This window comes from Diabrotica undecimpunctata, chromosome 3 (genome assembly GCF_040954645.1).
Source record: "Diabrotica undecimpunctata isolate CICGRU chromosome 3, icDiaUnde3, whole genome shotgun sequence".
Lineage (NCBI taxonomy): Eukaryota > Metazoa > Arthropoda > Insecta > Coleoptera > Chrysomelidae > Diabrotica > Diabrotica undecimpunctata.
In genome coordinates, this window is record NC_092805.1 from 141,253,388 (window position 1) to 141,280,350 (window position 26,963).

General features: G+C 33.9%; 1 protein-coding gene across 1 annotated transcript; it reads left to right on the plus strand.

The window, feature by feature from the left end:
* Positions 1-392: 392 nt before the first annotated feature.
* On the plus strand, positions 393-25,068 carry Etf-QO (electron transfer flavoprotein-ubiquinone oxidoreductase). Its single transcript, XM_072527031.1, has 8 exons — positions 393-643; positions 844-933; positions 4,016-4,327; positions 4,471-4,803; positions 10,394-10,741; positions 11,008-11,298; positions 16,365-16,586; positions 21,460-25,068. The coding sequence occupies exons 1-8, from the start codon at positions 610-612 to the stop codon at positions 21,621-21,623; spliced, it is 1,794 nt and encodes a 597-aa protein (XP_072383132.1). The 5' UTR covers positions 393-609; the 3' UTR covers positions 21,624-25,068.
* Positions 25,069-26,963: the final 1,895 nt, after the last annotated feature.

Sequence of the window (26,963 nt, forward strand, 5' to 3'; positions counted from 1 at the left end):
TGCTTGATAAATTCGCCCAATATATATTTTTTTTTAATGCCATTAGTGCCTCATCTAGAGAAAAGTATTTACTCACAGGACACATGCACTAAAGCTTTATTTTTGCCATAGCTAGATATACCGACTTGCTCCTTATTACTAGTGTTTTAAGATTAGCTTACTATATACTAACCCTTCCGAAAAGTTTATTTGTACGTTCATGAAGGATAGCAGAGGATTGGGACAACTTTGAATTAATTTACAACAAAAAATTACAGCAGACCAATTCAATTATTGTCAGAATATTCATCGAATAATATCAGCAACGCAGATGAGCCGCTTTATTTTCCAGATGTGGGAACTAACTAATATTTCCAATTGAAAACAAAATATTTTCTATCTCGGTCTTCGCCACCTTTCGCTTTTGCTCGCTGTATTCATATTCATAGCTAAATAAAACAAAATATTTAACGAAAACAGCTGATAAAACGTGTTGGTGTTGGGAGCAAAGTGCTCATTTGTGATTCGAATTTTTTTTTTGGATAAATCAAAGGTACAAAAGGTTTCTGGAAGATAAAGTTAAGGTTAAAAAGTTAATATAGATGTAAAAAGATACAAAAGACTGAAATAATGGCCTTAAAATTAAAGACTTCCAACAATCTGGGTGAGTATTTTATTAATCATTATTTTTTATAATATGAAATAAAATTTATTATAGGAGCCCCAAATAGAGCCCTAATATTTCTAATGCATGTTGTATATCCTATTAACTTTAATTTATATTAGATTGACCTTTGCACCATTCCTGATCAAGAAAAGTTGAATAGGTTATAATTACTACATTCAAAATAATTATTCTTTTAGCAAAACAAGTTCATGTTTTGATAAGAAATTATTCTAAAATTACCACACATTATACAATACACCCGAGGGAAAAAGATCCAAGATGGAAAGGTAAGTGTTTAAAATTAAAAACATATTAAAATCTTTCCTACTTTACTTAACTAAAATTGCAAAAATTTCAAATTTTCAAACATTAGCCTTAATAAAAAAATGTATCTATCAATTTATCACTTTATATGTAGTATAACAGAAGTAAAAAATAAGTATATTAAGGGAAATAAAGTTATTAAGTAATAGAATAAAAAAATGAAAAATTTATTATTAACAAAGTAAAAATAGTTTTATGTGCACTTAATATTCATTAAAACAGTTGCCATTATAATTATAAAACTGTGATTAATTAGGTATAGTTGATTTTTATCTAGAATAACAAAAAATTGCTACATACACTGCTGAGCATAAAATTAGGGTCACCCTGTAATTTGAATTTATTTTAAAAATTATTATTCTTTGTTAACTATCGTCGGTTGTAACAAATGGATTGCTTAAAGAAAACAATGTTTTTGCCCTTCACAATTTATTGAAAGTAAACAATTTTCCTTTAACACCTATACTAAATATTCTAAAGGGATATAATGTGCTTTTTGTTAAAACAAAATAAATTTTAAGAACTTCAGTAACGAGTATTCCCTCCTCTGACAGTAATAACAACTTGAAAAGGATGAGCTATGCTTTGGGTCAGATTTTGTATCACATTATGTGGAAGACTGTTCCTCTCCTGCACCAATATTTGACGAAGCTCTCTTCAGTTATTATCCAAACTTATTAAAAAAAAACTAATTATTTATCATTGTAAAATTAGTACAGGAATACAATTATATACCGACATAACAAACGAGAAGGTACCACTAAGGAGACCTCCTTTAGAGCTTCTACATAAAAAATATAAAAATAATCCCATAAAGGTAAGATGGTGAATGGACATTGTTTTGCGAAGCCAATAATCGCCAAACACACATAAACACAGGATATTGTTACACTACTGATTTCTGACTATAACTGTTAAAACTACTAGCCTAGACCAGAGAATTCGAATGGTTGGCTGTTATTAATGGTGGTGAACGGGTGGTAACGGGGGTGAATGGTTTGGCTTCCACATCATTGTCAAGGTTTTGCCAAAGGTCACTGGCGAACAAGTAAACTGGTTCCAATGGTTTTCCATTGAGTGTTCCACTCTTTGATATTTATCTAACTAAAATACTTTAATAAGTACATATGTTTAATAAACCAAGAAAATAATTAAGGAATTAGATTCTAAACACAAAATAGCTTTTGGAATATGTATTTTTGAAATATAAAGTATATATTTATTTTGAAATATAAATATACTGATACTTTGGACACATTAGCAAAAGAACCCAAGGAATGGAGGGAATTATAGGTAAAGAGCACTGTAGTTGACAAAAAAACTAGAGAAAGATCTCCTTCCTGATGGTCAGATCAAATAGTTAATTTTAAGTTATTTCTGCAGAAAATAGTTAATTTGATATATTTCTTTTAATCATCAACTTCCTTAGAAAAAAATAATTTTAAAATAACTATTTTGTACTCCAAAATTTTTTATTTTTCTTACTCTTTATTATGCTTTTAAAGAAGCAGAGAGACTATTCTTTTATATATATATATATATATATATATATATATATATATATATATATATATATATATATATATATATATATATATATATATATCAGATCCTCTAAAATAACAGCTGAACTGGTAGATGAAAAAGGGGTTGAGGTTAATTGGGTATACAGCTGATTGAAAGCCAAGTGTACTCTGTTCAACAGTTCATTATATTTCGCCAATTTTCATTGGCATCATCAGATGAGAGTTGATTGAGGTTAATGGCAGTGCGATTTATTTTAATAACATCAAGTAAAAATTTTTTTGTTGGAACAATGTTGATTGTAGCTATCTTCGACATGTAACATTTAGTTGTATAATTTACGTTCACAAATTAAAATATAGGAAACAAACACAATTCAAATTAAAAATAAAACAGACACAACGTTTAGTTCGGTAACTGTCATTATGTTACAAATATATTCAAATGACAGTTACCGAACTAAATGTTGTGTCTGTTTTATTTTTAATTTGAATTGTGTTTGTTTCCTATATTTTAATTTGTGAACGTAAATTATACAACTAAATGTTACATGTCGAAGATAGCTACAATCAACATTGTTCCAACAAAAAAATTTTTACTTGATGTTATTAATATAAATCGCACTGTCATTAATCTCAATCAACTCTCATCTGATGATGCCAATGAAAATCGGCGAAATATAATGAACTGTTGAACAGAGTACACTTGGCTTTCAATCAGCTGTATACCCAATTAAACTCAACCCCTTTTATATATATATATATATATATATATATATATATATATATATATATATATATATATATATATATATATATATGCTGTCACTATTTTTCCGGGTTTGACTCCGCGTTGTAAATTTTTTTTAGTTTTACAACGTTTTACAACGCAGAGTCAAACCCGGAAAAATAGTGACAGCACATATAGCTCCCGCGGAAACCTCAAAACAAACCATATATATATATATATATATATATATATATATATATATATATATATATATATAGCAGGTCTGCTGAGGTACCAAGGACTTTTTATGTTAATGGAAGAGTATAATAAGCCAATTAGCTGCAGTACAACTACTGTAGAACTGACAGTTTCCAGGGAAAAAACTTGCTTTCTCTTGATTTCTATTTCTTTATATTCATACATAAAGTGCAGCCATCTTATATTGCCTATATGACATATAAAACTTACAGTGTTTCATTTAATTTTCAAAATTTTATAGAAATATTCCATTCATCTTTGATATTTTTTTTATTAAGTTTTTATTTTTAGAAACCATACTGACCCTTACTGCATCTTTTTTTTTTGACATTCGTTTTTCTAAATTTCATTCTCTCTGTTAATTTCTAGATATTTTTGCTATATATGATTTTTCTTCGAGAAGTGTTTTTGCCATCTATTCTACATTTAATCTCAATTCACTGGAAACCAGAAACCATTAACTCGAAAAAATAAAAGTATTAACCAACTAAATTATGCATTTATTAAATAAATTTTGTTTGTTTCTGTTTTTAGAAGTAAACATGGAACGTTTTACCGACGAAACAGACATCTTGATTGTAGGAGGTGGTCCAGCTGGCATGAGTGCTGCAATTCGTGCCAAACAACTCGCTGAAAAAGATGGTAAGGAACTTAGGGTATGTTTAGTTGAAAAAGCATCTCAAGTAGGTGGGCATATACTGTCTGGAGCAGTTATACAGCCTACAGCTTTAGATGAGTTGATACCAGATTGGAAAGAAAAAGGAGCACCGCTCAACACTCCTGTTACCGAAGATAAATTTGGTTTTTTGACAGCTACGGGTAGATTTAACATTCCAGTTTTTAAAGGTAAGTCATTATAACAGTAAATAATACTTTCTACAAAATTTTAAAAACAATTAATGTACAAATATTAAATTATACATAAACTGTATATTCTATTGACTAAGCAAAAATCTGAGAATCTGAAACTTTTAAAATTACATTTTCAGGCCTTCCAATGGACAACCATGGTAACTACATAGTTAGGTTAGGTCATGTTGTCAGTTGGTTGGGAGAACAAGCGGAAGCCTTAGGTGTTGAAACGTATCCAGGATATGCAGCTTCTGAGATTTTATACCATCCCGATGGTAGTGTAAAAGGAATCGCCACTAACGATGTTGGTATCGCCAAAGATGGAAGTCCCAAAGATACCTTTGAAAGAGGCATGGAGTTACATGCTAAATGTACTATTTTTGCAGAAGGATGCCACGGGCATCTATCGAAACAAATTATCAAGCATTTTGATCTCAGGAAAAATGCTGATGTGCAAACGTATGGAATTGGTGAGTGTTGTAACAGCTTTTTTAAAAAATGTTTTACCACTTTTACTATATTTACAACAATCTGTTGATAGTAAAATACACTTGACAAAAGTTTGTAGTATTATGCTGTGGTAAGGTCTTGTTTATTTTATCTTTTCAGTTATTAACTTTTAGTATGAATTATTTTATTTTTTTCCTTGTATTTACAAAAACTACTGCCACTGCAGTAAGTATAGAATTGATAAGTAGTGTTCATATTAAAGCGTTCATTGCAGTAATCTATGCACAGTCTCCCTATTTCTTGAAGGGAGCTTCAAGCAAATAAGCAAAATGTATATACACTCGCGATCATAAAATCCGGGTCATCTTGAAAATTTCAAGTTTCTTAAATATTTTTGCCTCTGGTGCACTAATAACCTTTTTTTTGGCTAATGTATTTTTTATTTGTCATCAATGTTTGTTTTTAGAAAACAAATGGTTTTTTATTGTTTTTATTGAAAAAAACAGAAAACAAATCAAATTGTTGATAAAACAGACATACGAAAGAAAAAGGAAAATACAGAACGTGGTAAAAAATCAGTGAAATTTCAATGACCAATATCGTGTATTGCCTCCCCTTGCTCTAATAACCTCTTGCAGACGACGGGGCATACTCTCAATTTTTCTCCGGATTACATGTTGTGGTATGTTATTCCACTTTCTCACTAACAGATCCTTAAGCTCCTGTCCGTTGTTAGGAGGAGGTGTATGGGTTTGAATACGTTTTTTCAAATCGTCCCAGAGATGTTCGATGGGATTCAGGTCCGGAGACCTAGCTGGCCAGGGTACCCTCGTAATTCCAACTTCGTCCAAGTATTACATACTGATCCTGGCAACGTGCGGTCTCACGTTGTCCTGCATAAAAACGGCGTTTTCTCCAAGCCCTGCCATGTTGGCATAACATGTTCTTCCGGAATCTCCGTAATGTCCCTTTTTGCAGTTAGGGACCCATTTTCGATGAAGGTAATTCTGTGTGGAAGTCGGAAGATATACCTCCCCAAGCCATGACCGAGCCTCCACCAAATGGCATTCTTGGAGCAATGCAAGCTTGTGAAAATCGTTCACCGGTTCTCCTCCAAAATCTTACACGTCCATCGGATCCAGTTAGGCAGAAACGGGATTCATCTGAGAATAACACTTTACTACAATCGTTAATTCCCCAATGCGCGTATTGTCGAGCAAAAGCTAGTCGTGCAACTCGAGGCACCCGGCGAAGTGGCGGTCCTCTAGCCATTACCCGAGAAGATAGTCAAGAAGAACGAAGTCTTCTTCTGACTGTTGCAACACTAAAATTGCGATTTCGTACTTCCTCTAGACGATTTTGATGCATAACCACAGTTGAGGTCCGGTTTCGTAAAGCCTGAAACACAAGGAAACGGTCATCTAGTGCCTCGGGCGTTCTTCTTCGTTCACAGCCAGGTCGCCTGGTTAGCAAACTTGCTTTCTGAAAGAGTTGAAGCACTCATTGAACCGTAGAAAGGTTTACGCCATCAGTTCTTGCGACTTACCGTTGAGTGTGACCGTCTTCCACAAGTGCAACAATTTGTGCCGTTTCAACAACAGTCAAAGGCATTTTTGTCAAAAAATAAACACTAATAATGGAACTAATAAACACTAATGGTGGCAATAATAAACGTTTGTCCGTTGCATTTGAACAGAAAGTCGAAGTACAAACGAGACATTTAAAACAAGACAGGTAGCGTTCATTATGGGAAGTGTGTACTTTACCGCGAAATCGGCATTATTGGAATTCTTTGTTACAAAGGAAACCGCAACAATTCTCAGAAACATGCATTAGTTTGTATTTGTGTTATTATTATTTACATTAAAGCTCGTTAAAAATGAAATATCGGTGATTTTCAAGGTGACCCGGATTTTATGATCGCGAGTGTATTATCATTTTGAAATAGCAAAATAAACAAATTGTGAAGGTTAAAATCAATTTAAAAGTAGCATTAAGTTTTAAATTCTTTTCTTATGGTGGCTAGTTGCTGGAATAGTAATCGACAAATTATATAGGAAGCGATATTACTTATTGCTTGAATAAATACAAAGAAATTCAGAGAAACATCAAAAAGAAAATTCTAGAGGCAAAAGAGTGGTGGCTCTCCGACAGATGCAACGAAATAGAAGATCTGGATAAAAAGTATGATAGCTTTAATTTACACAAAAAAATCAAAGAAATGACAGGTTCTAGAAAACGTACAAGAACGAATATCCTTAAAAATGATAAAGGGGATATTATTTCTGATATGAAGAAGAGATTATGTCACTGGACCAATTACATCCAACAACTATTTAATGATGAAAGAGAAGAACTGTCATTAGAAATCACCGAGGATACCGGACCACCAATATTAAGAGAAGAATTCATCTATGCCATCAAAAACACAAAAGAGGGTAAAGCTACTGGACCAGATGATGTGCCAATCGAATTATTAAAACTCGTCGATGAAGATGTTATTGATGTAATGGTTGAACTCTTTAATCTAATATATCAGACTGCCACAAACTCCAGACAATGGCTGCAATCAACCTTTGTAGCAAATTCCCAAAAAGCCAAGTGCAACAACTTGCTCAGATCACAGAACAATAGCTTTAATGAGTCACACACTTAAAGCATTTTTGAAAATAATTCACAGCAGAATTGTTAAAACTCTTGAATATGAAATTAGTGACACATAATTTGTCTTTAGAAATGGTATGAATACAAGAGATGCTTTGTTCGGCTTGAATGTGCTGGCTCAGAGATGCATGGACATGAATCAGGACATGTACTTATGTTTTATAGACTTTGAAAAGGCATTTGATAAGGTCCAACATAAAAAGCTTGTAGATATATTAAAAAGCAAAAATATTGACAGTCGTGATATGAAAATTATATCTAATTTATATTGTAATCAAACTGCGAAGAGAGGAGTCCACCAGGGTTGCGTGCTGTCCCCACTACTTTTCAATGTCTACAGTGAAGCGGTATTTCAAAAAGCGCTCTCAGACTCAATAGAAGGTATATCTAGCAATGGAGAAGTTTTGAATAACTTACGTTTTGCAGACGATACAGTAATAATGACGGATAACAACAATGATTTACAGAACGTAATGCAACGCCTTAATGAACGATGTCATGAGTACGGACTGAAGATAAATTTAAAGAAAACTAAATGCATGATCATGACTAAACCTGCACATGCAAATATCCAACTGACTATTGAAGATACTGCAATTGAGAGTGTTAATAACTATAAATACTTAGGAATATGGATAACATCAGATGTAGACCAAACCAAAGAAATTAGGACACGAATTGAAATAGCATGTGCATCATTCATTAAACTTCAAAAGTTTCTTTGTTGTCGGGATATAAGGTTAGAACTACGCCTGAGATTGCTTCGATTGCTTCGAGGCGGAAATAATATTAACTATCAAAAGACGAAAACTTGAGTACTTAGGACATGTGATGAGAGGGCAAAAATACGCATTATTACAACTTATTCATCATCCTTCAATCTTCGCTTATCCACTGCTGGACATCTCTCCCTCATAATTTTCCATCTATTTCGATCTTGTGCCTCTTGCATCCAATTCCTATGACAACGTTTTAGATCGTCAGTCCAACGTGTTGGTGTACGACCTCGGTAGGCATCGTCTCTTGGTCTCCATTCCAGTATCCTCTCTGTCCATCTATTATCTGTCATACGAGCCACGTGACCTGCCCAGTCAACTTATTATGCAAGGCAAAATCCGAGGAAAGCGAAATGTGAGAAGACGAAGAATATCCTGGCTTAAGAACTTAAGGGAATGGTTTGAATGCTTGAATGCAGTAGTGCAGAACTTTTTAGAGCGGCAGTCAACAGAGTCCGCATAGCCATGACGATTTCCAACCTTCGATAGAAGATGGAACTTAAAGAAGAAGATTACTTATCGTTAGGTGTTCCACAGAAAGAGGTGATCTATCCTTGGACAAAAAGACCTCAAAAATGATTTTAAAGCATCTGGCTATCCATCATAATAATAATGTCCACAGAAGGAATTTTAACGAAGAAAAACCAAGCAGTCAAATATTTAAAGTTGTCTATTGTTTCCTTAGAATATTGTTTATTAGGTAGGAATAAGTATAAAGAAAAGAAAGTTGGAATACTTGGGTCACGTTATGAGACATAATAAATATAGAGTACTACAACTGATCGTCCAAGGGAAAATAGACAGCAGAAGGGGTCCAGGGAGGAGAAGACACTCGTGGCTCCAAAACTTGCGGCAATGGTTCGGATTGTCATCTGCTGAACTATTCAGATCTGCCGCAAACAAAGTCAGAATAGCCATGTTGATTGCCAACGTTCGGAACGGACAAGGCACATGAAGAAGAAAGAATTGTTTCCTTCTGTAAAGAAGTGAAAACAAAGTGTTAACCCTATATTCACATTAACAACTGGTAGGATCTGTGGGGAGCACTCGGGGGGGGCTTTGGGGGTAAACTCCCCCCCGTGTTCCAGAAATGTCGCCATCCTTACAGCGGCCACCTCACTTTCGGAGTACGGTACGTGCGACAATCAACTGCGCACAAGTAGGATAGAGTGGTTTTAGTTGGTAGACAGGATAACAGATACTTGAATCTTTGGCACTGCTATCTTTAGTACTTTAAATTTATTTATTTATTTATATACGGCATCCATTTACTTACAATTTTTACAAAGTTACATCTTAAAAACAATAAATTATTAAAATAACAAACACCTCAGAATAATACAAACATATAAGAATAATACAGATCTACAACAAACTTATTGTAAGATACTTTTTAGTTGTTTTTTAAACAAACTAATTTTGGAGTCAAAAATATCCATTTGTCGTGGATTAATTAAACCAAAACCCAAATTTTAGGGACTCAACATGGAGGTAACATAAAAAATTTTCAAAACCCCCTCCTTCAGGCAAATTCTGGGTGCGCCACTGGATAGGATAAAGCCTATAGAAAAATTATTCGACTCACATGATGGACCTTTTCACAAATAGTACAACGTAATAGGAATGTAATGAGTCGCTTGTTGAAAATCTTGCCTGCTTCCCTCACGAAATTGCGCTGCAGTTTCAATCGTGCGATCCACTTTGACCGATCAAGAAAATAAGTTTTATAATAAAAACAACGATCAGTACTTTAACTCGAGGTATTTTGAAGATAAACACTTAGTGTTTTCTTAGAAGATTTCTAATGCGTATATTAAAAACTTATACAGGACCGCATAAAAGTTACATAAGATTTTTGAATCGTTATAAGGTTGCTTATGAATATTTGTTTTTTTTTTGCTTGGTATTTTCAGGATCAACTGATGGCTGCGTATACTAAAATTTCGGTTAGAAATAAACGTGAGAGGCAAGAGATGATCATGTGGAGTTATCAGAATTTTGTACTATTTCAGTATAGACATTGATTTCCGTATATATTATACAAAAATAATTAATAATTATAATTTTTATAATTATTATATGATTATAAAATTATTATATGATTATTACATGAATTCTATATTATTATGATTCATACATAATGTTTATACATAGAATATACTTATTTTAGGATTGAAGGAAGTGTGGGAAATAGATCCCGCTCAACACAATCCAGGACGAGTAGAACACACCTTCGGTTGGCCACTAGATATTCACACATATGGAGGTTCATTCGTCTATCACTTAAATGAACCAACTCCTCTCATTGCCGTTGGGTTTGTAATAGGTCTTGACTACATGAATCCATATTTGAGTCCTTTTAGGGAATTCCAAAGGTTTAAACATCATCCTTCAGTTAAACATTACTTTGAAGGAGGTAACAGGATAGCTTATGGTGCTCGTGCTTTGGTGGAAGGAGGATTCCAGAGTGTACCCAAGCTTAGTTTTCCTGGTGGCTGCTTAATTGGAGACTCTGCAGGTTTGTATTTAATTATCTATATAATACTCAAATTACCTACATGTTTTTGCCAATCATTTTTCTTTTTAAAGTTCCTTTTTCTTTACAAAATGTCATGTTCTTCTAATTAATTTTCCCTAAATAGTCTTTTATTACAAATATAAATGGATTAAATCATGTAAATAAAAAGATACTTTTCTCTTGAGTTTATAGCTTGAAGAACAAGGAATAAAATTTGTTGTAAGAAAGTAAATATATTTATTTGAAACCTTGATTTTGCTTTCTAGGTTTTATCAATGTTCCCAAGGTAAAAGGTACTCATAATGCCATGAAAAGTGGCATGTTAGCAGCGGAGAGTGTATACGAAGCTATAAACGGAGAAAAACAAGAAACTGAAGGTTATGAGCCAAGGACATACGAAGAAAATTTGAAGAGCAGTTGGATATGGAAAGAATTGAAAGCAGTTAGAAATATTAGACCCAGTTTTCACAATCCGTTGGGCTTGTACGGTGGTTTAGTACATAGTGGAATTTCCATTGCATTAGGAGGCAGAGAACCCTGGACTCTGAAACATGGAGGTAAGAAAATATTACTATATTACTATAAAACAGTTTAGTAAAAAATTGGAAATTGTATAGTGTAATAATCTCCTTCTAGTTCCATGACCGTTATCTTTGTTGGATATCATCTGGGCTACCATATTTGCTATTATGACTGTATTAATAGTAGCTCTAAATAATGATGTAGCTTATCTTTAGTAGTAATTTGTATACCTATATCTCAAAAACCCAAGCTTTAATTATGACCTCACTTGGAGTCAACGATTCCACTCCATATAGTAGCACTGGAAAGATATTGCAATATGTCATTCGAACGCGAAGGTTAATACTAAAATCGAGAGTGCAGAGGTAACTCGGGCTCGTTCTATTAAGGGGGTCCACATATATGATTTCATATTCCATTTAGGAACTCACAGGATATCTTCGCTTAAAAACACGCTCAATAATATCAAAGCGGTAGTTAGCGTTAATGGAAAATTAATTAAAACCTTACGATATGCAGGTGATACTATGATCATTGCAATGAGCATTAAAGATCTACAACATCTAATCGAAAGCTTAAGTATGAATGGTGCTGAGATTAGAATTTCTATAAACGCTAAAAAACGAAATATATGCTAGTTACAACGTATATTGTACTAGTATAATTAGGTGATAAAACAAGTAGAAAAATATCAGTACTTGAGAACTTAAATCAGTGAAACCAATGATACTGTAGAAATAAACAGTCGAATAGAGATTGCAAAATCAGCATTTATACGAATGAAGACACTCCTTACGTGCAGAAATCTTAATTTGGAAATCAGACTACGTACCATTTGATGTTATATATTTTCAATATTATTACATAGAGCTGAGACTTGGACATTAAAACAAGGCAATTTAAAAAGAACCCAGGATTTCGAACCGTGGTTCCCAGGATTTCGAACCGTGGTTATACCGCAGAGTATTAAAAATATCATGGACTGAGAGAATTGCAAAAACTGGATAGTGTTGGTAAAGAAACAGAACAAATCACCACTATACAAACAAGTCACGTGATGAGAGGACCAAAATATGAAATTTTTAGACTCATCATAGGTACAGGGTAAGATTCAACGAAGAAGATCTGTTAGATCTGTTGGCCGAAGGCAGAATTCTTGATTGAAGAATCTACGTGATTGGTATCAATGCAGATAGATTGATTTGTTTAGACCAGCAAGTTCAAAACTAAAAATAGCCGTTATGCTTGCCAACCTCCGTAGGAAAACGGCAGTCTAAGAAGGATATCTTCCTTTTTCTATCATCGATGGCATCACCGATCGTTATGAGCCAAAGCCTTCTTTAGAACAATCACCCACTTTTCCCTGTCTTGGGCAACTTTGTTCTACCCTTTAACTCCGATAGACCTTGTATCGTCCTCTAAGTTGGCCAACTACCTAAGTTTCGGGTAGTCATACTTCCGGTCCTCTTCAATCAAAAACTTTTCTGACTGTTGCATTTTCTTCTCGTCTCATTACAGGGCCCTGTCCATCTGAGACATGCTACCTTAATGAATTGCACGATATCAGGCTCCCCATATCTGCTATATAACTCAAAGTTGTAACGCCTGCGCCACAATCCTTGCTCTTTTACTCTTCTTCTTTTTGTATCTTTTCATCCATATTTTCTTTTGTTATTGTATTCTGATATAGATGTGAGCATGTTTTCTTTTTTGTCTTGGGCAGAGTGTTAACTTGCATGCAAGTATAGTAGAACATATTTATCTGAAACCGAAAACAAGAGAAGCGATAGAGAGGCATTTATGCGACGTTGCCTAATCGATTATTATTTTACAGGTTTGCTTTTGAACTGTAAAATTAGGCAATTGATAAAATATGTTATTAGGTGAAGCGTTCGTCATAATTATTAAAATAAACAAAAGCCCATTAAATTGGAGAGCTAATAATAAGCTATTTAGCTAAAATAAATTATTTTCAACGGTACTCGTAAAAGCTTATAAACATGTACTTACCAGTTTTTATTCAAAAATCGTCAAAATCGCTGGTTTCGCTGACAGAATTTGATTGAAAATATTCGCTGTCTGAACTTTCGTCTATATTGATAACCATATTATCCACGACTACATCCATTAATGGCTCTTTTGATATTAACTCACGTTCAGTTCCGATGACTTTTTCAGTTATTTTTTTCCATTCCTCCACAGGAAATGTTTGAAAAAATTCGTCTGATAGCTGCTGTATTAACGTAAATGTAAAGTCTACATTTCTGGCTCTCACATATGATTTCAAAGCTCCCCAAACCATTTCAATAGGATTCAAATCTGGATGGTATGGTGGGAGTCTAAATACATTATGTCCTTGTGCTCGTATAATTTTATCGATTGCATATTTTACATAACGACGTTTATGCAATTTTATTATGTTACACAGATCAAGCTTCAACATAGAAGCAGTATATGTAATATTTTTTTCTCGAAGCCATTCCTGCATAACACATTTCTTCGATGAGGATATGGGACATTTATCTTCATATGTATTATGGTATGGTGCATTATCCAACACGATTATACTATTTGGAGGCAAGTTACTTAAAAGTTGTTCTTCCAACCTTTTTTTTTTAATTTGTAAAGTATCATGTCATCATGATAGTCTCTAGATTTTAACGTCGACTTCCATCTCAAATAAGATCCTGAAGAAAACCTTTTTTGTTTCCTGTCCCAACAATAATTAAACGTTGCCGTTTTGACACGGGTTTTCTAAGTCCATTATTACTGGTGTCACACCAATTGTTTTTGGAAATGTGACTTGTTAATAAATAAGTCTCGTCAGTAAACACTAAATTTATTTGATTCTCTAGCTTCCTTAATGTTCCTCGGGTATTGCAACCTTAAATGTCTAATTTCATGTTTTTCTCTCAGCATTTTTTTATTGTCGATTGTTTTTTTTTTCAGCGAAACCCAAGTTTATGAAATTCCCTTCTCATACTTTCACCACTTCCTGCATATGTTGGCTTATAAATTTCTAATGAATTTTCCTAATTGTAGGAACTTGTAGATCGCTAAGATGAAAATTATATATCTGTCTCCGGAAGATACCTTGATCACATGCATATAGCTGTATTTTTTGTCGTTTATTAACTGTGCAGAATCCAAGGTTTTTCAACCTCACAACGCTCTTTAGCGTTTTTTTTTGACGCTGGATAAACTGACACCTATAAACATTTAATATTATATAAACTCTCTTATTCGATTATTCCATATCTTTATATATTTATATTTGCAAACAATAACATATTTTTTGTATTATAAATATACCATCAATTTACCTGTCAAAGCAGCTACTCGTTCTTGTACTTTGGATAAGTCAATAAGAAGTGCATTTCTTTCTGCTTCCTGTTGCATAAATATTAAAACAGAGGAATGATTTTACGAGTTTGTGCACCCAAAATCTAATTTTTTACGACACTTACATTATTCGTTTTAATAAAAAATTATTTCACCTCTTTCACGAATTACGAAGTTATCTGGCAACGTTGTAAACTGACTAAAATTGGTTTCCAATGCTAACTAACTGGATGTTTACGCTTCGCGCACTTTGAGACAACTGAATAATCATTTCGATATACCGGACCGGATAGAATGACCTTAGGTTGCAGCTATTTGTATCCATCTTTAAAATGACACATAATGCATCTGATGTCATATTTTTTGTTATTATTCTACTTCTGGTTTCACTGGAAATACCCTCAACTTATTTAATTTAACCGTCATTGTCAAATATGTGTCATTTTACTTCCATGCAAAGTTTCATAAATGGCGCCTTTTTTTGTTTCAAAGATATTTAGTTGGTTTAACACTTTATCCCAACCCCCTATATGTAATATATTATATCACACGTATTAATTTTGTTTTATTCAATTTTATGTAAATTTTTAGGTATCTGTTCATAAATCAATTTGATTATATACAAGTTTTTTTTCATCAAATAAAACTCCTTTGGTTCTAAATCTGTTTTTAAATATCATCATCATCATCAACTAGCCTCTAACGTCTTCTGCTGAACATAGGCCTCTCGCATGCTTTTCCACTTATTCCGATTTTGCGCCATCTGAATCCAATTGGTAGTCGCTCTTTTTATGTCATCTGTCCATTTCGTTGGGAGTCGACCTATTTCTGTTAACTTGTATTCGGGGTCTCCATTCCAAAATTCTTTTTGTTCACCGGTCATCAACTGATCTTGCTACATGACCTGCCCAGTTCCACTTTAGTGTTGTTATCCTTTCAATAACGTCTGCTACTCCTGATCTTTTGCGTTTAGTAGCATTGGGTATTCTATCACGTAGAGAAATCCCTAACATTATTCTCTCCATTGCCCTTTCCGCAACTTGTAGTTTATACAAGTTTATACAAAATACACTGATTAAATACTTTTCTTTTCAGACACATTGGAATCTTAGACCTAAACATATCCTTTATCTTTCCAAGTGCAGCCCAAGCGAGGTTTATTCTACTTTTCAGCTCGATTGTTTGGTTGTCTCGACTTATTCTGATCTCATGGCCCAAGTATTTATGGCTCAATATCTTTGTCTTCTACTGAGATGTTTTTGTTGTGGACTAAATTTGTCATAAATTGTGTTTTTGAAAAATTTATTTTAAGACCCACTCTTTTTGTGGCAGTATGGAGTTCTTGGAGCATTATCTGTGCCTGATCAAAGCTGTCTGCAATAAGAACGATATCATCTGCAAATTTAAGGTTATTTAAAAATTTTCCATCTACATTGATGCCCTTTTCGTTCCAATCTATTGTTTTACAAGCGTATTCTAGCAAAGTTGTAAGTAATTTAGGAGACATGTTGTCTCCTTGCCGAACGCCTCTTTCAATACGAAAGGTCCCAGTATCTTCATTAAGTCTTACACAGGCTGTAGCATGCTGATAGATGTATCTGATGAGGGATATGTATCGATGATCTATTCTATATTGTGTTAGAGCTTGGAGCATTTCACTCTGATTGACTGTATAGTTCGTTTTTAAATATAGTAAACATTAATAATTAAATATAGTAAATACATAAAACATAAAACTCATTTGTTTTAATTTTTTTAGATCCTGACAACAAAAGACTGAAATCAGCAAAAGAATGTAAACCTATCGAATATCCAAAACCTGACGGCAAAATCAGTTTTGATCTTCTCACCTCCGTTGCTTTAACGGGCACCAATCACGAGGGCGACCAACCTGCTCATCTTACATTGTTAAACGACGATGTTCCAGTAAATGTAAACTTGAATACTTATGATGGGCCGGAAGGGAGATTTTGTCCTGCGGGTAAGGTTTAATTATGTTATGACTAAATTTTTGTTGTCCAATTAATATAGCTATCCAATATTACCAATAAATGACGTCACTGAGTTGTGGCATCATAGTATTCGCAAACTAATTTATATTACTATTGCGAAATCAACTTAGAAATGGACAGAGTAGGTTGGTGATAGTAAACGCTTAAAAGAAGTAAGTTTGTGCAAAAATGGAAATTACTCGTGAATGTTTATGTTAGATGATTTTTTTGAAGTTATTTATACTTCTATACGCGCACTCCACGTTGGAAATTTGTATGGGAGTGAATCTGTGAAATCATTACATATGTAAGATAATGAGTAAGAGAGAGACAGAAGATATATTTTCTCTCTCTTCCTCTCTCGAATATAAAAATGTTCCTTTTGTATATATAATTTAATATTATATATAATATTATATATATTATATAAAGATATATATACATATAGTATTATATATATAATAAAATATTTATTAATATTATTATTTATGTGATATGTTTTGTATTATTTATTAAATGTTCATAATTATTATATTAGTCTTTTGTATTTCAAAATAATAATCTCAATAAATCACTGTATGATCCAGAACTGTCAATTTTTAAATACGTTTGTGTCATGTCCTCGGTAGTATAGTAGTCAGTATCCCCGCCTGTCACGCGGGAGACCGGTTCGATTCCCAGTCGGGAAGGACTTTTTTATTAATTTTATTACATGGCAAATTAAACATATATGCGTAAATAGAAAAGTTATGTATATTATTGTCATTTTTAAATACTTATGAATATTGCATTTTAATTTGTATTGTATGATTATATTAATAACAAAATAAACAATGAATTTTACTGCAGAGTATGTGAAAAAAAATTTTTGCATTCAACTCCTTTCATACATATATGAAAATAAAAATATACAATTTCATCAAAATATTGATTCAATCCTTCATTTACTACTCATATACATTACAGGTCAAAAGTTGTTTATTAATTGTTAGTAAGTTGTTATTAATTCTGTTTCTCTTTCAGCTATGTCTTACCTATAGCATTACATATGTAATGATTGTGCAGATTAACTCCCAAATAAATTTGTAACGGTGAATGCGTGTATAGAAGTGTAACTTCCACCGGCAGTCCCACTGGACTGCCACGCCTGTTTTTTTTTTTATTTTAAAAAAGATTTACTCCACAACAATGTATAGAACCGCTTCATGTAATTTTTGCAATACTGTTTTGCAGAACAGAATTGACAATTGGTTTGCAGAATTTCTTCATGCTAATGCGTCCGTTAGTGATGAATTTCGTGAGGGCCAAATTTGGTTTCGACCAAAATCAGTAGTAGCTTCAAGAAACATCGGTGTTGTGCACAACATGATTAAAAAACATCGACATGTGACGTAGATATAGACAGAGGTGTCACTTGGCATATCGCAGATTATAATGCAATCGATTTTCCATGGACATTTAAGTGTGAGAAAGATTTGTTCCAGATGGATTCCTCATAACTTGACCAAATCACAAAAAAGAATTCTTCACTTCTTCTTCTTCTTCTTCAGTGCCTTATCCGGTCCGGATGTTGGCGATCATCAAAGCTATCATGGTTTTGTTGACTGTTCTGCGAAACAGCTCCGCTGAGGTCATCCCAAACCATTGTCGGAGATTTTTCAACCACGAGATACGACGGCGTCCTGGTCCCCTTCTGCCAAATACTTTACCCTGCATAACGAGTTGAAGAATTCGATATTTTTCTTCGTTCCGCATCACGTGGCCGAGGTACTCAAGCTTACGTTGTTTAATTAAATTAAGCACTTCTTTTTCTTTTGTCATGCGCTGTAGGACCTCAACGTTGGTGACATGGTCCACATAAGATATTTTTAGTATCCTTCTGTATATCCACATCTCGAAGGCTTCGATTCCTTTTTCAGTGGCTTGTGTCAGTGTCCAGGCTTCAGCTCCATATAGTAATACTGGAAGAACGTAGCACCTCACTATCCGCATCTTGGTTTCCAAACTGAGATTTTTGCAGCACAGCAAGGATCTCAACTTAATAAATGTAGACCGTGTCATTTCAATTCTGGATCTAATCTCTTGAGCGTAGTCCCATTGTACGTTGAGGGTAGTTCCGAGGTAAGTGAATCTGTCGACTCTCTGGATCTCTTCGCTACCTGCCATTAGTGCCCCGGGATCTAAATTTGTACGGCTGACAACCATGAATTTAGTTTTCTTAATATTAAGGTTCAGTCCGTATGTTACGCTCACAGTTCGCACTCGGTCTAGTAAGTCCTGCAGATCGTTTAGGCTGGTTGCTAGTAACACAGTGTCATCGGCGTAGCGGATATTATTGATGTATTCACCTTCACTTCACACAAAAGAATACACAAGAAAATGATAGCTTGTTTCTTCGGTTGAAGAAACGTTAACACGTCGCAACCATTCCTTTAGTGGATTGAAGAACGGTAAAAGATCGAAGTAAGGAAAGACTACAAAAAACGTTGCATCATTCTTCATGACGGCAATAGCTCCCATACAGACTGAATATTTGAAGGAGAACAACATCAAGTTAATGTCGTATTGCCCGTATTCAACCGATTTGTCGTCTCTAACAACTTTTCCATATTCCCACTGCAAATAAAAAGTATGAACAGCGGTTTTCATTATCTCAAGAAGCTGTCGTAAATTTTATAACCATGTTTCTATGAGTTTCAGAGGGAAAAATGTTTCCAGAATTTATTTTAGTACTTTTCTTAATACCAAAATTTCCCGTCCTATTTGTATTAGTTATATGTGTACAGTTGTTTTTGAAATTTCCAGTTTCCAGTACAAAATAAATGATTGAAATACAATCAGTTAACGTTCATCGTGATAAAGCTAAATACTGAAACTCGTTACTTTTTTCTGGACGAATAATGTTGCTTACAGCTTATCATCAGTTGGCGCTACAGCCCTTCGTGAGCCTTGGCCTGCTTCAAAACATATTTCCATCCTTCCCTATCGAGTGTCTGTCTTCTCCAGCCCCTCACTCCAATCTCCCTCAGATCTTCCTGTACATCGTCCAGATATCTGAGTTTAGGTCGCCCCCTTCTTCTTCTTCCGACCGGCCTGTTTAGCATAGTTATTTTAGTGGGATCACTCTCATCCATCCGCATAACGTGGCCCACCCACCTTAGGCGGTTTATTTTGATGGTCTTATATGATGCAGATGACAATATCTGCATCACCAAAAAGTCTATAGAGTTCAAAGTTATATCGCCTTCTCCACAGACCCTGTTCGTTTACTCCGCCATATATGGTCCTCAATACTTTTCTTGTTGCTTACAGCTACGATGCATTATTTTTCCAATTCACCGATAATTTTGTTACTTTTACTCAGTATTGCAGCCTTGTAAGCATCAGATTGCTTTGTAAACATGTTTTGCTGCCCACCTAACTTCTGTTTTTGCCTGTCAACAAAATATTTTCTCTCTGCCTCTGTCATATGCTTATATTTTGTATTTGCATGATTTTTAGAGAAGTGTCGAGACAAATTAAAATCTTAAAAATTCCAACTGATTCATTACAAATGAGGCACACTGGTTTGTCTTTAAATTCTGTGAAAAAATATTTCTATGACCATTCCTCCTTAAAAACTCGACACTCTACTTTTTTTGGTTCATTTTCTGCTTTGTTTGTTGCATTTGTTTTATAATATAATGAAGAAATAAGAACTATTTTTAATAAGTAAAAGTAAAGGGTAAATAAGATATTTTTTAATTATAAATTAAAAATAATACCTTACGTTACTGTGTGCGTCAATATATCTTTTCACTTCGCTACATACAAAGTCTGTGGGGCTGAGCTCACAGTGATAGGATGGAAGGCGGAGAATTTTTAAATTGTGTTGTGCAATATCTTTAATTATATATATATATATATATATATATATATATATATATATATATATATATATATATATATATATATATATATATATCGATCGTAATTTCCCCTATAACTGTTGACAACTTTCAACAGTTCTGTTTTTAAATCATTTCTTCCAAAAATATATCTTTGGATAGAAGCCATGTTGATAAGGAGCATTATCCATCACCACAACTGTTTTTAACGCTTTGCGGGCCGGAGATGGCCCGCGGTCGGTAGTTTCTCCATCCCTGGTACAGACGGTAGAGCGAAAGTAGTGTTCTGAAGTCAGCGGCACATATTAGGGCTCCAGTAGGTTGTAATCAGGAGGAACTAAAACATATAAAGTGATAAGGGCAGAAAGAATCTCATGGATGTTGGAATGAAAAATTCGACAATTTAACGAGGAAAATAAATTCATGTAATGGGAGAACTGTTTTATTATTTTCTTATAAGGAGTACTCTTGACAAAGGCAGTTCACTTAGCAGCCTGTCTCATCAGTTCTCTCCCAAGAAATTTTTCCGTGATATGAAGATCTTGTTAATGTCAACACTATGTGCCCTAGTGTTCCTTAGCTTCCTTCTTTGAGTGGATTGATTGCTAAATACTTCAAGTTGCTCGATGTTTTCTGTAAGTATAAGACTGGTAACTCTCTCTTGCCGTAATTGTACGTAATTGCCATGCAAGTTTGCGCAGGCTAGAATACGTCCTTTATCTTGCTTATTGCTATTCTCTTGGTTTATTACTAGCAGTCTTCCTGGCTCAAGGCCCATCACCACTTCAAGGTGGAACACCACAATATAGTTGAGATATATAATGTTTATTTTAATAACCTGTTTCAGTTTTTACAGGATTTTATTTTGGTTAACTTCTACTTATATGACGACACACATTTCTCATTAATGACATGTAAAATAATACGCAGTAAAAAGTACTATTTATTACTTATATTTATTATTATATTGTTTTAGGTGTTTACGAATACGTACCACTGGAATCCGGCGAAGGAATGAGACTTCAAATCAATGCTCAAAATTGCATCCACTGCAAAACTTGCGATATCAAGGATCCGACTCAAAACATTAACTGGGTTGTACCCGAAGGTGGTGGCGGACCAGCTTACAATGGAATGTAGTTAATTACACTCGTACGTTACACAGTCCATGAAAAATTGTTTTGTAATAATATGTTCCAAGATAAGTAATTATGGGCAACTAGAACTTCTTAATATTTAGATTGGATATTAAAAAAAAATGGTACCTTTTGTTCTCCATTTTCACGTCAAAATAATATCCCCAATGTTATTTATTCTATAATAAATTCGGGTACCTTCTAATTACATTTTGGGTTAGATTATTTTATTAGATATTTGTTAATAGAATTTTTAACCCTTTGAGGTATGCTACTATTTTAGTGCAACAAACTGTTTCCCCAACAACAAACAACCCAGATTCATGCGTAATATTTTTTAAACCTATTACTCTTGGTAGACATATCTATATATTTTTATATAATTTATATTGTAATATTTTTAATAAAACTGATGTATATATACAACTTTTATTATATTACAAATAATTTCAAGCTGTATTATTTAATTATTTTTTATTATTCATCTGATATCTGGTTGGATTATGGATGTTTCTGACACGTGAGTGTCGTTTGTGACCTGGTCCTCTCCGATCAATTTTATCCATTAAAATAGTTTTTAAAAGGTAGAAAAAAAAATATTTGTCGCCTCTTAAAATATGTCCTAGATATGAGACCTGTCGCTATTTAACGATTTTTAGAAACTTTTAGATTCTTTGGGTATTAGCTTCTGCAGAGACACCACCTCTCGAACACTTCAATACCGTTTAGCAATCTTACTTTAGGTGACCAAATCTTGCTACCATACATTATTATTAGTCATAATATGTAACATTTTGGGACGCGAATACGGAAACCCAAAAAAGTTTTGCTCTGACAAAGGTAGTCATTGAATTTGGTTAAAGATTTCTAGCTATCGCTTCTCGTATTTTCCCATCTCGTATTTTTTTATCTCAGTCCCACTTACTGTTTAAGGTAGCTCCAAGATAGTCGAATTTCTCAACTCTGTCTATAAGTTGGCTGTTTATTTTAATTCTGCTTACATATGAGGAGTTAGGGGGAAAAACAATTAACTGGAGTCCACAAAAACAGTTTTCATGGAAATCGAAATTTAATTTTAAAAACAAATTAAAACAAATTTTATTAACTCAATTGTCCTCCTCCTCCTCTGTCCTTTATCCTTCGTAAGGATGTGGTATTTGACGAACGGTTGCTATCCATTCTTCTCTCTCCTGGGCGCGGTGTACTGCCTCAGACAGAGAGTAACCGGTAGCTCACTTTATTTGGTCTGACCATCGGAGTGGCGATCTTCCTAGAGTTCTTTTACCATCTAGCTTGCCTTCAACCACCAACCTCTCCATGCCTTCCATTCGTCTGGTAATGTGTCCAAAGTACCTCAATATATTTTGGTTGATGATTGTGGTAAGCCTAGTATTGATGTCGAGTTCTGTCAATATTGAGACATTTGTGCGATGTGCTGTCCAGGGTATGCGCATCATTCTACGGACCTAACTGTATAAATTGGTAATTTTTTTAGTGATACGTTGACATGTTTACAGAGGAAAAATCAAGAGAAGACAAAAAAATAATTTATTTGCGATATGTCATACAAAAATTGAGTGTGCCGGCATGGACCATGAACGTTCTTCCCCAGTACCTTGTAAAGCAGTGTAGAACTTTCTAGAGTTTACGTTTTCCAAATATTTGCTCAAGTGAAGAAGATCTTGTAACCTAGCAGCTTTGACCGGAAGTGGGCCGTTGTACAAAGCTTCAGGATGACTATGGCTAGTAACTTTCGGAGTTGTGATATGAGTTTTCCTTAAATTTCTCTTCGGGTTTCGTTTAACTTTGCATTCAAACAGCGAGCTTGTAAATAACCCCGGTATTCTTGTGAAAGATAAATTGAGGGCTATTTTTTCTGATTTCCAACACTCGAATATGTCTCGTAGGCATTAGGCATTTCTTGGGATCATCATCAATCAGCCAATCCCGTCCACTGCTGGACATAGGCCTCCCTCAGTTCTTTCCAGTGTTCTCTACACTGGGCCGCTTGTAGCCAGTTTCCCGCTACTCTTTTTATGTCGTCGGTCCATCTAGTCGGTGGTCGTCCTCGGCTTCTTTTATAATTTCTGGGCCTCCATTCCATAATTCGTCTTGTCCATCGTCCATCTTGTGTTCTGGCTAAGTGTCCTGCCCAGTTCCACTTAAGTCTCGTGGTTCTTTCGATAACGTCTTGAACTCCTGATCTTTGCCTGATTTGTCGGTTTGTTATGTGGTCTCGGAGGCTCACATTCAGCATTGCACGTTCCATGGTTCGTTGTGTAACTCTTAGTTTATTCGCAGATTTCTGCGTGAGTGTTAAAGTCTCTGCTCCATAAGTTTGTACAGGCAAAACACATTGGTTATAACCAATGTGTTCTTGGGATACTTGTTGGAGAAATGTTTAGTCCAATTCAGAAATTTGATATCTTTCCCACAGTCCACCACTTGGAACGGTTGCGGTTTTAGTCTGCTGTAGCGGAGGCCTTCTCTCCAATCATCCGGAGTTGCCGTATAAGCTTTTTCATTAATTAAACTCATGTCCCGGTCGCACTCTAGATACGAATGTCCTCTAATGGGAAAAATTACTTGCACAAACTCAAACCGTCCTTTTTGTCTGAACTAGATAATGAAGGAACCGAAAAACTGTGTAATTTTTATTTTGCCCTCCACAGGAGTCGCCAAATATTATCAAATTTTGAATCTGAGATGACAGTACGTTATACACAAAGTGATGAATCATTGAACACACATCGTCAGCCCTCTTTTTTGCTACCGATTCGTCATAAGTTTAGAAAACACAGGTAGAATCGGCCAATACATATCCATTAAAGTTTATAAAATTAAGTTACCGTTTACAGTAGACATCGTTTGAGGTCACATTAGGGTTTGGTAAATTTTTTTGGAAGTCTATGGTTATGGCTTCGGTATCGATTGCTTTTGACAACAATTTTCAATATTTTCTTGGCACACAATAAAATTTTTCACTTCTCGTAAGATGAAGTTGTTTCTCTTTGTTTTTTTCTTGTAATTTTTCCAGGATTGGGGTTTTATATTCATCACTGCTGGCATCTAATTTCTGCGAAAGGGCAGATAGGACAGGTGTCTTTCCTAGGAAAACCGAATACAATATTAAACTTTGTTTTAAAAATTTCGCAAAATTCAAACGTCATACGATAATTTATTATCGGATTTTTTTTTCTAAGTACATAGTATGTATCTTAGTTACGTTCAGATCTTCAGGGAGATAAGTTTTCTTCTAAACCTAAAATGTACTGGAACAAAGAACTAATAGAATATTTAGTAAATAAGTCGTGGACTATATTTTCATACATACAAATAGTGATTTTTTATTTGCACATATGTAAATATTTTTTTATTAGACTTTTTATATCCATAAACAAATTGGAATGTTATTAAATAAATATATTTACAATATTTTATTCCTATCTGTTTTCTTCTCCTAATTGTACGAATTGTAACGAATATTAATACGAAATACTAAAAGTTCAGTAACAAAACACAAATATATCCTAACAACAATCATCCACTGAATTCATTAATAAGCATACTTAAATGAATTAAATGAAGCACTGAAGAATGTTGTTAAAAACTCTAACGAAATCCCTTATACCTTCCAGCAATTGCTAAACAATATCGTCCGGATATCTACAATCTTTTGTTCTATTCGAAACAATTCCCGAAATCTTGGAAAGCAGCAATTGTAATTCCTGTTTTAAATCGTAATATAAATTCTAATATAGGCAAGATAGATCCACCAGCATATAATTAAGAAAGAGCATCAAAAACTTTGCTGTGATGTGATCATCTGACAGTCGAACACTAGAAAAAATAAAATCTAATATCAAAAGCAGCATAACCAAAAACAGGTTGGGCAGATGAAAAAATGAAAAGTTGTCAAAAACCGATGAAAAGAAATGCCTCGCGAAAAAACCGCGCAACTACTGTATAAAAGCAGGCTGAGCATCAAACTAGAAGTTTTTGCAGCTAAAAGTTAGTATACCTAGTTCAGCTTAAGGCTGTTTTAGCAGTTCAAGTACACTGCGATTTGAAATGGGCGTATCACTTACTTTTCTACACTGCTTACGCGAGACCATCTTTACTCAGTGCCGCCGGCCGACGGGTAGTTTAATGACAACAAATACATTATTTTCCATTCAAATTAGTTTTAACACGAACTAATTGACCGTACGTTCATGTGATTTGACGTCACGAAGGCGATAACGATGAAACTAAGCGCCGATGATGAGTAACACGTTTCACTATTAGATTTCAGTATTTTTTAGCAATTTTCTTTAAAGTTGGAACACGCTTTTCTCGATTATTACTGGACACAGAAAGGTGAAACAAAAATCAACGAATACAGAAAAAAAAACTCTTTCGAGTGATGGGCGTAAAAAGTTTGGTTATAATAGAACGTTAAACAGTATATTCCAATTTTTCAACAGAAGTTTCAAAAAAATAAAAAAAAGTAAAACCATCAGTTTAAAGGCAACATAATTTCGAATAACGTGTCCAAATTTCGAGACATTTTGTCGGTAAATAACAGAGAAAACACTGTCCCTAGATTTTGGTGCACCGATAAAACAGCCTTAAATAGTGCAAGTGACACTAAAAATGATTATTTAGTATATTTTAATAATTTCTAAACTGTATTGTGCTGCCATCTTCCAATTAAAGTACATCCCAGAGGTACTTTTCAGTGCGTCACAGTTTTTCGATTTCTTTCTAATGCATTAAGTTGGATGTGACGGAGAAAGCGGTAAAATATTCTAACTTATACTAAACTAACTTATACTAACAAATATGTTATGATACAGGTTAATGTATATATTTTTAGCTTTATGTTGTCTGCAATAGATGGCGCATCTAAACAAGTTTTCTAATTTTACCGGGTTTATATTTTTATTGTTTATTTCGAAATATAGATTTTTTTTATTTACCAAAATTTCAATAATAAGAGTAGATATAGCGTTAGAAAATTGGTGGCATCCAATATATTGAAATATTTTAATACCTAAAATACGAAAAGTTCCATAAAATAGCGCAAATTTTGTAAAAAATAAATAAATTCTCTAAAATACATTATTCTTTCATCTTTTACTTCAATAATGAATTTTTAACAGGATAGCCATTATTCCTACATTGTTCAATAGATGGCGCTTTGGAATCAAGTGTTAGTAAAACTTTAGCAGTGTTTTTTTTATTTCATTTGACTCAACTGTAATTTTACAAATAACCGAATATTACCTACAGTTATAGATATAATTTAAATTAAAGAGGAAACAATAGATTTTGGATTAAAATAGACCATATAGGCAGAAAT